This window comes from Anabrus simplex, chromosome 10 (assembly GCF_040414725.1).
Source record: "Anabrus simplex isolate iqAnaSimp1 chromosome 10, ASM4041472v1, whole genome shotgun sequence".
NCBI lineage: Eukaryota > Metazoa > Arthropoda > Insecta > Orthoptera > Tettigoniidae > Anabrus > Anabrus simplex.
In genome coordinates, this window is record NC_090274.1 from 28,463,792 (window position 1) to 28,476,540 (window position 12,749).

The window sequence follows — 12,749 nt, forward strand, 5'->3', positions numbered from 1 at the left end:
AGTGTTAGTAATTTCATAATATTATTACTGTAGAATGTAAAGTGGCGGAATTCTTGTCTGAGGACGAATCCTTGATTAAAGTGGTGTTGGGTTTATTTTTAGTTTTATTATGCACATTGTCTATAATCTGTTTCTTATAACCGTTATCATTAGCTATGGCATATAAGGTCCTAATTTTGTCTTTGAAATCTTAGCGAGATAAAGGGATCTTGAAAGCTCTATGTAACATGCTATTATACGCTGCTTTCTTATGGGCTCCTGGATGTGATGAGCTTTGTTTAATGGTGTTACCAGTTTGCATTGGTTTTCTAAACATTTTAAAGGATAATTTATTACTGTTTCTATTGTGAATAATGGTAAGGTCTAAATAATTGAGCAAGCCCTCATTTGTGGATTCTTTAGTAAACTTCACATGTGGCTCTATCTCATTAAGATTGTAAAGGATATTTTTGCTGCTAGTGACTTGTTGGTCTACGATAGTAAAGAAGACTTCTACGAAACGTGCCCAATAAAGAATTCCTTTAAGTGTACTGAGAATTTTGTTTTCCTCAAGATAATCCAAATATATATCAGGCAAGATTCCTGAGGCTGCTGCTCCCATTCGTAGGCCTTTCTGCTGATGAATTACGTTGTTAAATGTAAAATAATTATAATCAGAAACAAACTCACTATGTGCATAAATCCTTCTATTTCTTGTTTACTAAGCCTGCTGTGTTTAAACTGTTTTTTGTTAATTTAATCGTACTATTGATAGATATACTTGGATACATATTAACTATGTCGAAGGAATGTATAGTGTAATGAGGTGAAATGTTCAAAAGCTTAATTTTGCCTACCAATTCTATTGTGTCTTTATTAAAGTTTTTACTTGAAAATGATTTTGAGATGTAAGGAACTTTAGTACAAATGGAGACAACTTATAAGTGAGGCTTCCTCTAAAATTGATTATAGGTCTGATGGGAGCACCAGCCTTATGTACCTCGGATAAGGCTTTAGCCATTGGTAACCTTGTATTCATATTTGTAAGTTTAGATGTTTCACTGTTATCTAACAAAAATGTGATATTCTTTAATAAGCTTTCGAGGTCTCTTTGTATTCTAGAAGTAGGGTCTTTTTTTGATGACCGGAAATTGTTTCTCATTGAAAAATGCATAGGTTTCATTAACGTAGTCATTCTTGTCCATAAGTAACGGAATAAAAGTTTAAAATACAAAATCCAGTTTTTCATTAATTTCATTTAAATTGTATTCAGGGTTAATCTATGTGAAAATATATGTTTTGTAAGATATTAAGTAAGGGACATTTTTGTGCCAAACTAATAACCTTTAAGTTTCAATCGATTGACGTGTAATCATGGTTGGATTCCTTCATGTGCATACTTATGGCTGACAAACGCTTGTATGTGATGAGCTTTGTTTAATGGTGTTACCAGTTTGCATTCGTTTTCTAAACATTTTAAAGGATAATTTATTTCTGTTTCTATTGTGAATAATGGTAAGGTAACAACAACAACAACAACACATCTCAGGTCAGGGGTATATAAAATCAGTTGTCAATCTTGCAAAGCATCATATGTTGATCAAACTGGGAGAAACTCGTCAATAAGATACCAATTACAGTACAATCCCGTTAGTCCGAAAGTCCGGTTAATTCGAACTGAAATATTCATTTTTTTAAAAATCTCCTTATCGAAATGAAAGAACATATTATAGAATGAAGATTTACTTGCATTTTTTAGTCATATTTTACTAGAATAACTTAATGTAAACATAATTACACATCATAAACCATCAATCACTGGTTGTTTATCTTCACAAAGTCTGTTACTTTCTTTTGCCGTAGTGATTGGAACCTACTCGAAGACGCAGTATTAAACCAGCGTCTCATAAGCATCACATCAGTGGGCGTAGCAGCGGAGTGTTGCTCGACGTAGCTTACGGCAATTTCTAAGGCGGCTGCGGCATCTGAATGTAACACTAGTTGTTCAATGTCGTCTTCTTCATTGTCACCCTGTTCCTCATCAACTTCAGATTCTTTCTCCACCATAGCTACAATTTCTTGGTCTGTTTGTAATTGATGACAGTCAGTTTCCATCCACTCGCTACTGTGATTTTCACTGTTGTTTTCTCCTCTACGGGTACGTAAGTACCCTACTGCAATTTTATATTGTATCTTATTAATGTAACTGCTAAAGAATGGACATTTCAAATTACAGTATGTACTGTACTGTATTGTAGAAACTATTTTCCTCAGACGGTTGAGGTGCTGGCCTTCTGACCCCTACTTGGCAGGTTCGATCCTGGCTCAGTCCGGTGGTATTTGAAGGTGCTCAAATACGTTAGCCTCGTGCAAGTAGATTTACTGGCACGTAAAAGAACTCCTGCGGGAGAAAATCCCGGCACCTAGGCATCTCCGGAAACCGTAAATGTAGTTAGCGGGACGTAAAAATAATAACATTATTATTAGAAAATATTTTTCCGGTTAATCCGAAAATTTCGCAAACTGAACAGACTCCGGTCCCAATTAGTTTGGATTAATGAGACTCTACTGTACACTTAAATGCTCATAGATATAACAGTTTTGCCAACCATAAGTATGCATATGAAGGAATCCAACCATGATTACATGTCAATTGATCGAGACTTAAAGGTTATTATTTTGTCACATAAAGGCCCCTTACCCCAATATCTTAGATAACATATATATTCACATAGATCAATGTATTAACCCTGAATAGAATTTAAATTAAATTAATGAAAAATTGGATTCTTTTTTTGAAACTTTCATTCAGTTACTTTGTAGATCCACATCTAATAATGAAAAGTCCCGCCCCCAACCAATGGTAACTTCGCATGCTCTGCCTACTGTTCCTTTACCAACCACATCAAGTTCAGTCCCCCTTTCCTTACTGCCATTCCTCCTCAAGATCTTGAGCCTACAGCACATGATAAACTGGGTTAATGTGCACAAAACCACGTATGTAAACACATTGCTCAACTGGGCAAAGGGTTTGTCAAAACCTTGTTACTCACAAACACACTATACTACATTTTCATGTTTCTTTGGCATTCAGTTCACTTTAACTTTCCAATTACAGGCAATCATACCACCGAGACTTATGCAATTTTGATCATCCTTATTGGCAGCAAACCAAATTACATACCGGTAATATCAATCATTAATCAGATACCACCTAGTCAAATCAGTAGACTTGCTACTAATGATAACATCAAGAGTACATCACGACAAGTGGACAATAGTGCACACGGTGGATCTTAAATCACGACCTTATAAGAACATAAACTTTTTCTTAACGAGAATATTTAAACATTCACAATATCATCCTCATTTCAGTTCTAAATCTTTTTAACTACAATATGTAATGTCAATTTTAGCAGTCTAGTGAAGATGATCCAATTAGGATCAAAACATGTATAGTTGTGATGAATGTGAAATTTAAAATTTTAAGTTCACATTAAGCATAAAGTATTGAATAAGGAGGATATTGTTTAACAATAAATCATAAATCAGTAAATCAGTGATTTAAAAAAATATTAGTCCATCTCCATGGTGAACTTAACTGAAAGATGTTGCTGATTAAAGTGATTTAAAAATACATGGAGTCTCTCAGGACCTTCTGTCCATACCACAAATGTGTCCTCAAGATACCTCCACTAAATCATAGGTTTGACGGGCGCTGAAGCAATAGCCTCCCTCTCAAAATGATCCATAAAGAAATAGCCACTACCAGAGAGAGTGGATTTCCCACATCCATCTGTTTGTACAATTATCCACCCCACAAGAAATAGCTCAAAGTCGTGCAGTGGTGGCTATTTCAATTTTATTACAATATGTAATTTCCTGAGAAACTTCGTGTGTTTTTAAACCACTTACAGTAAATCAGCAACATCCATCAATTAAATTCACTATGGAGATGGACTCAGCTGGATACCTTCCCTTCTTGGATGTTCTAGTAAGAAAGAAACTGGACGGCTTCTTAGGACATAAAATTGCTCACAGTTTAGGTAAAAGCCAGGACAAATTGTCCCCACTATTACATCCTGGGGTGTACAAAATTCCCAGTACTTGTGGCAAGGTATACATTGGCTAAACATGCTGGTCCATTGGGACTCTAATCAAGAAACACCAAAGAAATATCAGTCTCAACCAACCAGACAAGTCAGCAATAGCTGAGCACGCCCTATTGTCGGGTCATAATATTGTGTTCCAAGATGTTCGAGCTCCTACCCACACTAAACACGACAGGTCTAGGATTATATGGGAAGCTGTGGAAATATGTGAGAATCCTAAGAATTTCAGCAGGGACACTGGCAATCATTTAAGTAATACGTGGTTGCCAGCCATTAAGGATTTATGTAGGTAGTTCTCTTCCCTCTCCTTTCTATATTGTTATTTTGTTTCGGTGTTTTCCAAATTAATATGTTTGTCATCACCAGCTGGTTCATTCCAAGCTGTGTGTTATATGTTAATGTAATAGTTTCATAACGTGTGTATACCAGTTATACCTCCCTCCCGCTTTCTCAGCGTCTCGCATCATTATTATCATTCTCTAGATTTCACCACATACTTTCTTTCCATTCTTCAGTTCTGTTCTATCCTGGTGTCTTTCGTTGCATTTTATTTTGTTAGTTTCTATTTATTTCTTCTACCACATTCGTCATTGATTCATCTGATGTCCTCTCTGATACCTCTCACGCACACACGGTGTGATAGAACATCTTGCTTGTTGGAGCGCTGTGCCAGCATACAGCAAGCCACCTGGTGATGAACAACTGTACCACCACAACTCCAACCATAAAGCATTCTTAAATTTAAACCCTCATTATCGGAGAAGACTTCCTCTTGAACAGTCAAGATTTTCTTCTGAAGACGCAAACAAAGTTCTCTGTGAAACCTAAAGAGTTTCACCTTTTTTTCCTGACATACCAAAAGCCCAGATGATGTCAACAACAACAACAGCAGCAGCAGCAAACTATGTTTTCCTATAAACCACCTATTCAATACATCCAAATGTTATTACATTTACAGTTTCCGCATTAATATGAAGTTATATGCGGGGCATGTTTTGCTCTTTTATAGAGCATCATCAGCCAATCTAGAATCTCAAAGGCTGCTTTATGTTCATAACTAATGGCTTAACAACTATTTGTACATTTTACAATCTTAAACTTATTTTACTAAAGTTGGAAAAGTTGATAAAAATGCATTCATTTAAAATTATGGTAGAATAAGTTTGTTCTCAAATATTTACAGACAATTAGTATGTTTAAAATCTTGAGGAATGACTTGTGATGCAAGCTTAAGAACTAATAATTAAGTTATAGTCATTTGAAACTTGAAAATGAGATTGGGCTAAAAGTTTGCTATCCTTTGAAGATAAGAGTCTATAAAATTATAAGATCTCGTCATCTTGATAATTGAAACATGTGACAGGATAAACCTTAGTCTTCACGAAGTTTAAACTCTTGTTGTCATTTGACACCGGCAATGTTATTGAATAAGTATGTACTTGTTGACATCAATGACCAAAGATTTGAAGCAATGAATTAAAATGAAGCATAGTTGAAAGGGACGTAATTCGACGAACTGTGTAGCTAAAAGTTGTTAAAGGCTATCGCTTGTTGGCATGTCTGTAACAAGAAAAATGATTTGTGTGAGTATCGAATGTTGTGTTACTAGTTGATTGAGCACTTTAGGAAACTTCACTTACCCCTCCAATTACTGCTTGTCTGTCTGGTGTAGTCTAAAGTTCTATAGTGACTGCCTGTTGTTCCACGTCTGCTCCTTGTGTTGTATGAGTGAGGTGGTAGGGGTTGGGGGAGGGAGTAGGGATGGGCGGAGTTATGTTAGTAGGTGTGGCTTTGGGAGGGGAACGTCTAGAGGAGGCGCAGGGAGGGTTTGTGTTCATTGTTGTTACAGGGATAAAAACTTTAGCAAAGTTCATGTTCATGTAAAATATTTATTTGGATTTTGTCTTTTAAGTTCTTTTCTTTATTGAAATGCTGGTCCAGATGGATATAAATATTTTCTAATTCTGTCATTAATTTTCCCTTTTTAGTCTTTTTGATATTTTTTAGGTCTTTCCCTATAGTTGTAAAGTGTAGGCCTGATTCTCTCATGTGAACACTCATAGCAGAATGTTTATTGTGTTTTGCAGCATTGACATGTTCAAGGTATCTTGTGAGAAAGCTACGGCCAGTTTGGCCAATGTATGAAAATTTACATTCTACACAATCATGTAAGTCTACAGATGCCAGAACTTAATATTGCTTGAATTTATGCTTATTTTATTAACTGAATTCAAGACTACACATGCATATTCCAGATATTCCAGAATTAAATAAAGATACCATATTGCAGCTTAGCTTGGGGGGAGGGAGAGAGAGAGAGAGATATGGATATGTTGCCTGTACCTGATCTTTCCTTGGTTGAATCTGCGAATAATCTTCAGGTTGGCAGAATATGGCCGCGCTGTGTTCCACCTCGTCGTAAATGTTTGATTTTCTGCAACAAAAATGATGAAACTAAATTGCAGTAGAAGTAATAACAATATCATACAGCCTCACATGTCAAGATCTTTTACATTTTACAAAACTTGGTCTTCTGAAGTCTAAGAATAGAACTGAAACTTAGTAGTTTAAAGGAAAACTTGTAACTGAATTCTCAAAAATCTCTGTTAACATTAATTATGCCTTCTAGTTCTTTTACACTCTATATTATAATTTCAAATGACACTTTCATTCAGCTTAGCTAAGATTCAATGAGGCATCTCTTCTTAATATTACAGATGTACAATGGGACTTCTGGAACCGACTGCTCTTCATTTCAAAATAAGTGGGGAGAGCTCCTGTTGTCAACCACATCATTCAAAAAGAGCATCATAAACAGGATGGAAACACAATATAATGGCTTCCTATAGGAAATAGGAGCTATAGGAAATATCTACGGACCAGGTAAGAAGGAGCACATATTCCCTGGGAGAGAAATAACTGGCAGCATATATATATAAAATAAGAGTTTTGTCTGTACATTGCTCAGAATTTGAAAAAAATGGTATTCTGTATCGGTCATGTTCACAGTAACAAGGAAATGCACTTTTTACTTTTCCGTAATTTGTCTGTCTGTCTGTACAAGCATCACGAGAAAACGGCTGAAGAGAATTTAATGAAAATTGGTATGTAAAGTTGGGGAATTAGTCGCTACAATCTAGGCCATACATAATTTTATTCATGCTGAGTGAAATGGTAGTTTAGGGGAAGGCCTAAAATGTTATTTTCAAATATTTATGTTATTAGTGGTCTATCTTAATTAAAATCAGTAGGCAAAGTAAAGGAACAAGTCCCTACAATCTAGACTATAAATAATTGTATTGACGCTGAGAAAAACGGTAGTTTAGGGGAAGGCCTAAAATTTAAGTCTCAAATATTTATGTTATTAGCGGTCCTATCTTAATGAAAATCGGTATACAAAGTCGGGGAATAGTTTGCTATCATCTAGGCTATAAATAATTGTATTCACGTTGAGTGATATGGTAGTTTAGGGGAAGGCCTACAATTTTATTCTCAAATATTTATGTTATTAGTGGTTGTATTGATAAATACTACATAACTAAAGTTATATAGCATTAAATTTCCGATCATTTATGTCTTATACATTGTTACCGTCCTGGCTATGATCACAGAGATATTCATGGATTTGGATTTTTGTTACTCAGCCCATATCAGCGCCGAGTAACGAGAAAATAGGTAAACTAAACTTAATAAAAATCGGTATGTAAAGTTGGAGAATGAGGAACTACCGTCTATGCTAAAAATAATTTTATAAGACGCCCTAATATCGCAGACTCGAAAGAAAACTAAATGTGAAGGGCTACAATAGAGCAAGTTCATAAAATTTCATTGACCATTGTTTGTTGTGATGTACTTTGTGTCTTCTGTTGCCGCTCATCTGCGATAGATAGGATTACTGTTGCATACAGAGTTTTTTAAAATCTGCTTTACATCTCACCGGAAGAGATTGTTCTTATGGTGACTATGAGATAGGGAAAGGCTAGGAGTGTGAAGGAAGGGGCCTTGTCCTTAATTAAGGTACAGCCCCAACATTTGTCTGGTGTAAAAATGGGAAACCATGGAATACCCTCTTCAGGGCTGCCGACAGTGGGGTTCGAACCCACTATCTCCCGGATGCAAGCTCACAGCTGCGCGCCCCTAACCACACGGCCAAATCGCCCGGTAGTACCGAGTGTAACTGCCTGCCTGAATATTTGTGGGAAGTAGCTGGGGATTAGATAACATTCTTCTTCAGCATGCCATTCCTCTGGTTCATAAATTTTCTGATACTACTGGTATATAACAAACTGGTTCATCATCGTATTCCAGCTATTCAATCCCTACTCTGAGGCACTAATAGGAATGATCAGTGTGCATATTTCATGGAATAATGGCAGAGGAGTATTCACTGCTGTCTGGTCATTCCAGCTCTGGAACTTTGGACTGTTAGATCGGCACCATACTACTGTTCGTTAAAAGTGAGAAAATGTTCAGTTTTTTTATTTGATCAACTATTTTATATGATAACATTGCTTTCCTACTGACATTTTTGTAATGACCTATGTTGCCTGGCCGAGGTGGTAAAGGTTTACTCGGTTTGCCTGGAAGGACGTGGGTTCGAATCCCCGTCAGGAAGTTGTAAAATTTAAGAAACTATGTTTCCACTTCCGGAGGTGCACATGGTCCTGAGGTTCACTCAGCCTATATAAAAAATGAGTACCAAGTTAATTTCTGGGGGGCAAAGAAGGCCGGGCGTAGAGCTAACCACTCTACCCCACCAAGTGCCGAGTTACACATAGTGGAAGCCTTTACCTTCCACCCCTCCAGGGGCCTTCATTGTCTGTACGGAGATTACTCTCTCTCTCTCTCTCTCTCTCTCTCTCTCTCTGATGTTGACTTCAGTTAGGAAAACCACAAAGTCAGTCTTTCTGAGAATCCCGTAGCAAAGTACGGGTACATCAGCTAGTATATATATATAAGTGATTAGATTCTTGTATAGAAAGACATTTTTTTAAAAAGTAATAAGCTACAAGTATATGAAGCTCACTTAGAAGCCCCTCCCTACTTTTGCCCACTGGAATGGACCTCCTTCCAGTTATATATAAGTAATAAACTTCAATATGCTTTATCTCAAAAACAAGGAAACTTTAGATAAGAAACTGAATAATTTTAAGATTCCAAACCCCTTACCAAGCCCAAATCCCCTATACACAAATTTCATCTGCATATTAAAAACCTTAGCAACACCACCTTTAGCACAGTGGACCTTTAAGATGTTGAGCAAGGGACAAAAACACAATTGGGAAAATTCATTCATTAAAAGCAACTTAATTACTACATTAGCTGAAACTGAACCAGCATTTACCAAATTGCCCGCTGAGAAACAAGAAGTTAGATTCAAAATAAAAAACAAATTTTTAAATGCAACTCAGTATGTTAAACAATAAAACTAACAAACAGCTCGTTAATCTCCCAAAGAAAATCAAACTAAACAATGTTATCATTTCTAAAGCAGACAAACACAACAGTAATAATGAACAAAGATGATTATATAAACAAAATTCATTCTTCCGTTGCAGATAACAACTTTTCCATAGTTAAAATAGACCACAGCAATTCTTGCTTAATGATAAAAAAACAGCTATATCAACAATCATGAACCCTAGATTACCATCAGCTGAGGCCATGCCCAAGATCCACAAGGCCAGTAATTAACTTTTCTTTTGCTATTTTGTTGTGGTTATGTGTTCTGTTTTAATTTGTTTATTGCTTTGGTTACTGATTTTGTTACTGATTTTTCTGTTATTTGATTGCTTCTTTTTTAATGTAATTCTGTAGAAATTGAAATGGATACATACAATTTGTATGTTGATTTCTTGTTTCTTTATATATGCAAATTTAATTCAGTTTCTCATCCGTAACAACTGTGAGATGTTAACATTTTAGCTGATGCTGCTGTGTGTTTAGTTTTTATGGGTATGTATTGGGAATGAGGTTCAGTTCTAGGCATTTCTTATTAAATACAATTGATTTGTCAATGTTCATGACTGATTTTTTTTTTTTAGTGATCTGAGTTTTTTAATTCAAATGAGTCAACACTGAAAAGTATGACATCCTTCTTAAATTATTAATGCCAGTCAGGCAAATTATGAAGCCAGAAAACTCAAATCATTAAAAATAAAAATCATGAACATGACAAATCAATTGCATTTAATAAGAAACATCTAGAATTGAAGCTCATTCCCAAATATTGTACCCATAAAAACTAAATCCTCAACACAAAAGCTAAAATTTCAACATCTCAATCACAGATGTTACGGGTAAGCAATCAAATGAAATTCACATACCGGTATTTAAAGAAAATTTTGGCACCAAACGTGGTAGACATCCTACACTAAATTGTTTTGCATGATTACATTACAAAAGGAGCAATAAAAAAAAAAGGAAGGATCAATGACAACAATATCAGTAACCTAAGCAATAAACAAACTAAACCAGAAAACAATAGCCATAACAAACTCGCTAACTTTCACCCTGAATATTAATAGCTTAAAAACAACCTTTTAAAATAAGGTAAAAAAAAAATTTCAGCTCAACTGATATGAATGTCATACCAGAAACAAAAAGCAACTTATCAATGGCATAGAAATTGCTTGTGAAAACATATCTGTACCACAATGAGAAATAATAAAAAACCATAGCCACAAACAAAGCCCTAAAAATAATTTGACATGAAAATTCCACTAAAAAACAATTTGCACAACTCAATACTTGACATTAAAAACAATTTAAAAGGCAGAGAACCTAATAATCACACAAGCAGATAAAGGGAACACAACAGTCATAATGGGAAAAAATGAGTTCATGGAAAAATCACAATAATTCATCAACATCTACAGAATTCAATAGTTACTACACAACCGAACATATCAGTTTCAAATTGAAATAAAGCAAACTATCAAGAAAACATACCTTATTCTCACAAAACAAGAAATAGAAAGACTTGACATCAAAAATCCCAAAATACACAATAACGCATGTCCAGACAGACAATTAATAAATTTGATACATGCACCAAATTACAATGTAAGCATACCAGTCAACTAAATGCTAAAAGAAAAAATCTCGCTCACAGAAGGACAGGTTGATTAAAAAGACCTTAGAACTAATCAAAGAACTAAATAAGCTTAAACTAGCTGATAGCCCAAGAATGATTTCCTCTCACATCACCAATATGTACACTAATGTACAAACAGAAGCAGCAATTAAAATGATAGAAAACCATCTAAGAGACAACAGTTCACTACAAGAAACAAAAAATAATTAACCTTTTCAGAATAACCTTAAACCAAACCGTTTCACATTCAACAACAAAATCTCTTGTCGAAAGGAAGGGTTAACCATGGGCTTAATATTATAAGGTATAATAGCGAACATTTTTCTAAACAACTTCAAAAATAATTTCTTAACCAATCAGCAATCTTGCATTAGAGCAGATATGTACATGACAAAATTATGATAATGTCACAAATGCACAACAGTGCACACAGTGAATTCCTTATAAAAGTCAATTAGATTTGCATTCGAACCAGAAACTAACAATAAAATAAACTTTCTAGACATCACAATTAATAGGAATAATAATAACCTGTCATACAAAATATACAGAAAAAAAAAACACACACACCCTCACTCACTCTTTCTCTAGACTGAATACAATGATTCACAGAGCAATTTCAGTTATAAAATACAAACAATAAAACAAATCACAAAATCAAACAGCCTTTCTCCTAACACATTAGATAAATAATTAAATAAACAATGGAAAAACACCAGGAAAAACAGACCTGGAAGAGAAAAACACATTGTCCTCAACTACGTGAACAAGAAAGTGTCCAAAATGGCTAATTTTTTCAAAAACTAATGTCTAAATGTAGCCTCTAGAATAAACAACACACTGCAAAGACAAGTCTAGTCAGCAAATGTAACCTAAACATTAAAAAAGCCTCTTTTCCAAATCAGTAGTTTATGAACTCAAATTACACGAACCAAACTGCAATGCCACATGTAATTTCCACACTAGATTCAAAAAGCACAAAAATGTGAATAGATACAATCGGCGAGCATGTATACCCCATTTCATAGACATCAACACAAATCTAAATATTTTAGTCATCAAAAATAAAAGCTATATGTTGCAGCAAGAGCCAATAAAGCCAACTTGAATGATCACATGCATTTGAAAATTCCTTCCTCGTTGTGCTGCACAATTCATTTTTGGAACAATAATTCACACTTTTTGCATCAGCGCTTACTGAATCCTACGGGAGGCTACTCTGACACTAAATGTCCGGAATATGGATTAAGATATCATCTGTACTAAATTCTCTGTATTTAGACTGCACTCTCGCCACTCGAGACGTTTTAGTAGATTGCTCATTTCATTTTCTCTTGTCCAGCTCTTGCCAGGTTAGGCAAGATACTCTAATTCAATTCCACACATTTTATCAAAATCACTACCTTGCATTTACTCCCTAATACACAAAAATACAATATAAGATGACTAAGTAGTACTTCCTAAAGTCCTAAAGCATTTCCCTCACTCCCCTACTTTCTCTCCCCTCTCCAATGAACAGTTATTGCTTACAGCATTTCACTCTCACCCTCCCCTCTTCATAG

The 12,749-nt window shown here is 35.1% G+C and overlaps 1 protein-coding gene across 1 annotated transcript in view; it reads right to left on the reverse strand.

Annotated features, from left to right (window-relative positions):
- Nucleotides 1-2,905: 2,905 nt before the first annotated feature.
- The window catches only part of LOC136881774 (cadherin-87A-like), a 120,807-nt gene continuing 110,963 nt past the window's right edge, over nt 2,906-12,749 (reverse strand). The window contains exons 24-25 of the mRNA XM_068229320.1: nt 6,435-6,525; nt 2,906-2,935 (exon numbers count right to left, since the gene is read on the reverse strand). Of these exons, the coding sequence (XP_068085421.1) occupies nt 2,906-2,935; nt 6,435-6,525 (121 nt within the window). The remainder of the gene's footprint in view (nt 2,936-6,434; nt 6,526-12,749) is intronic.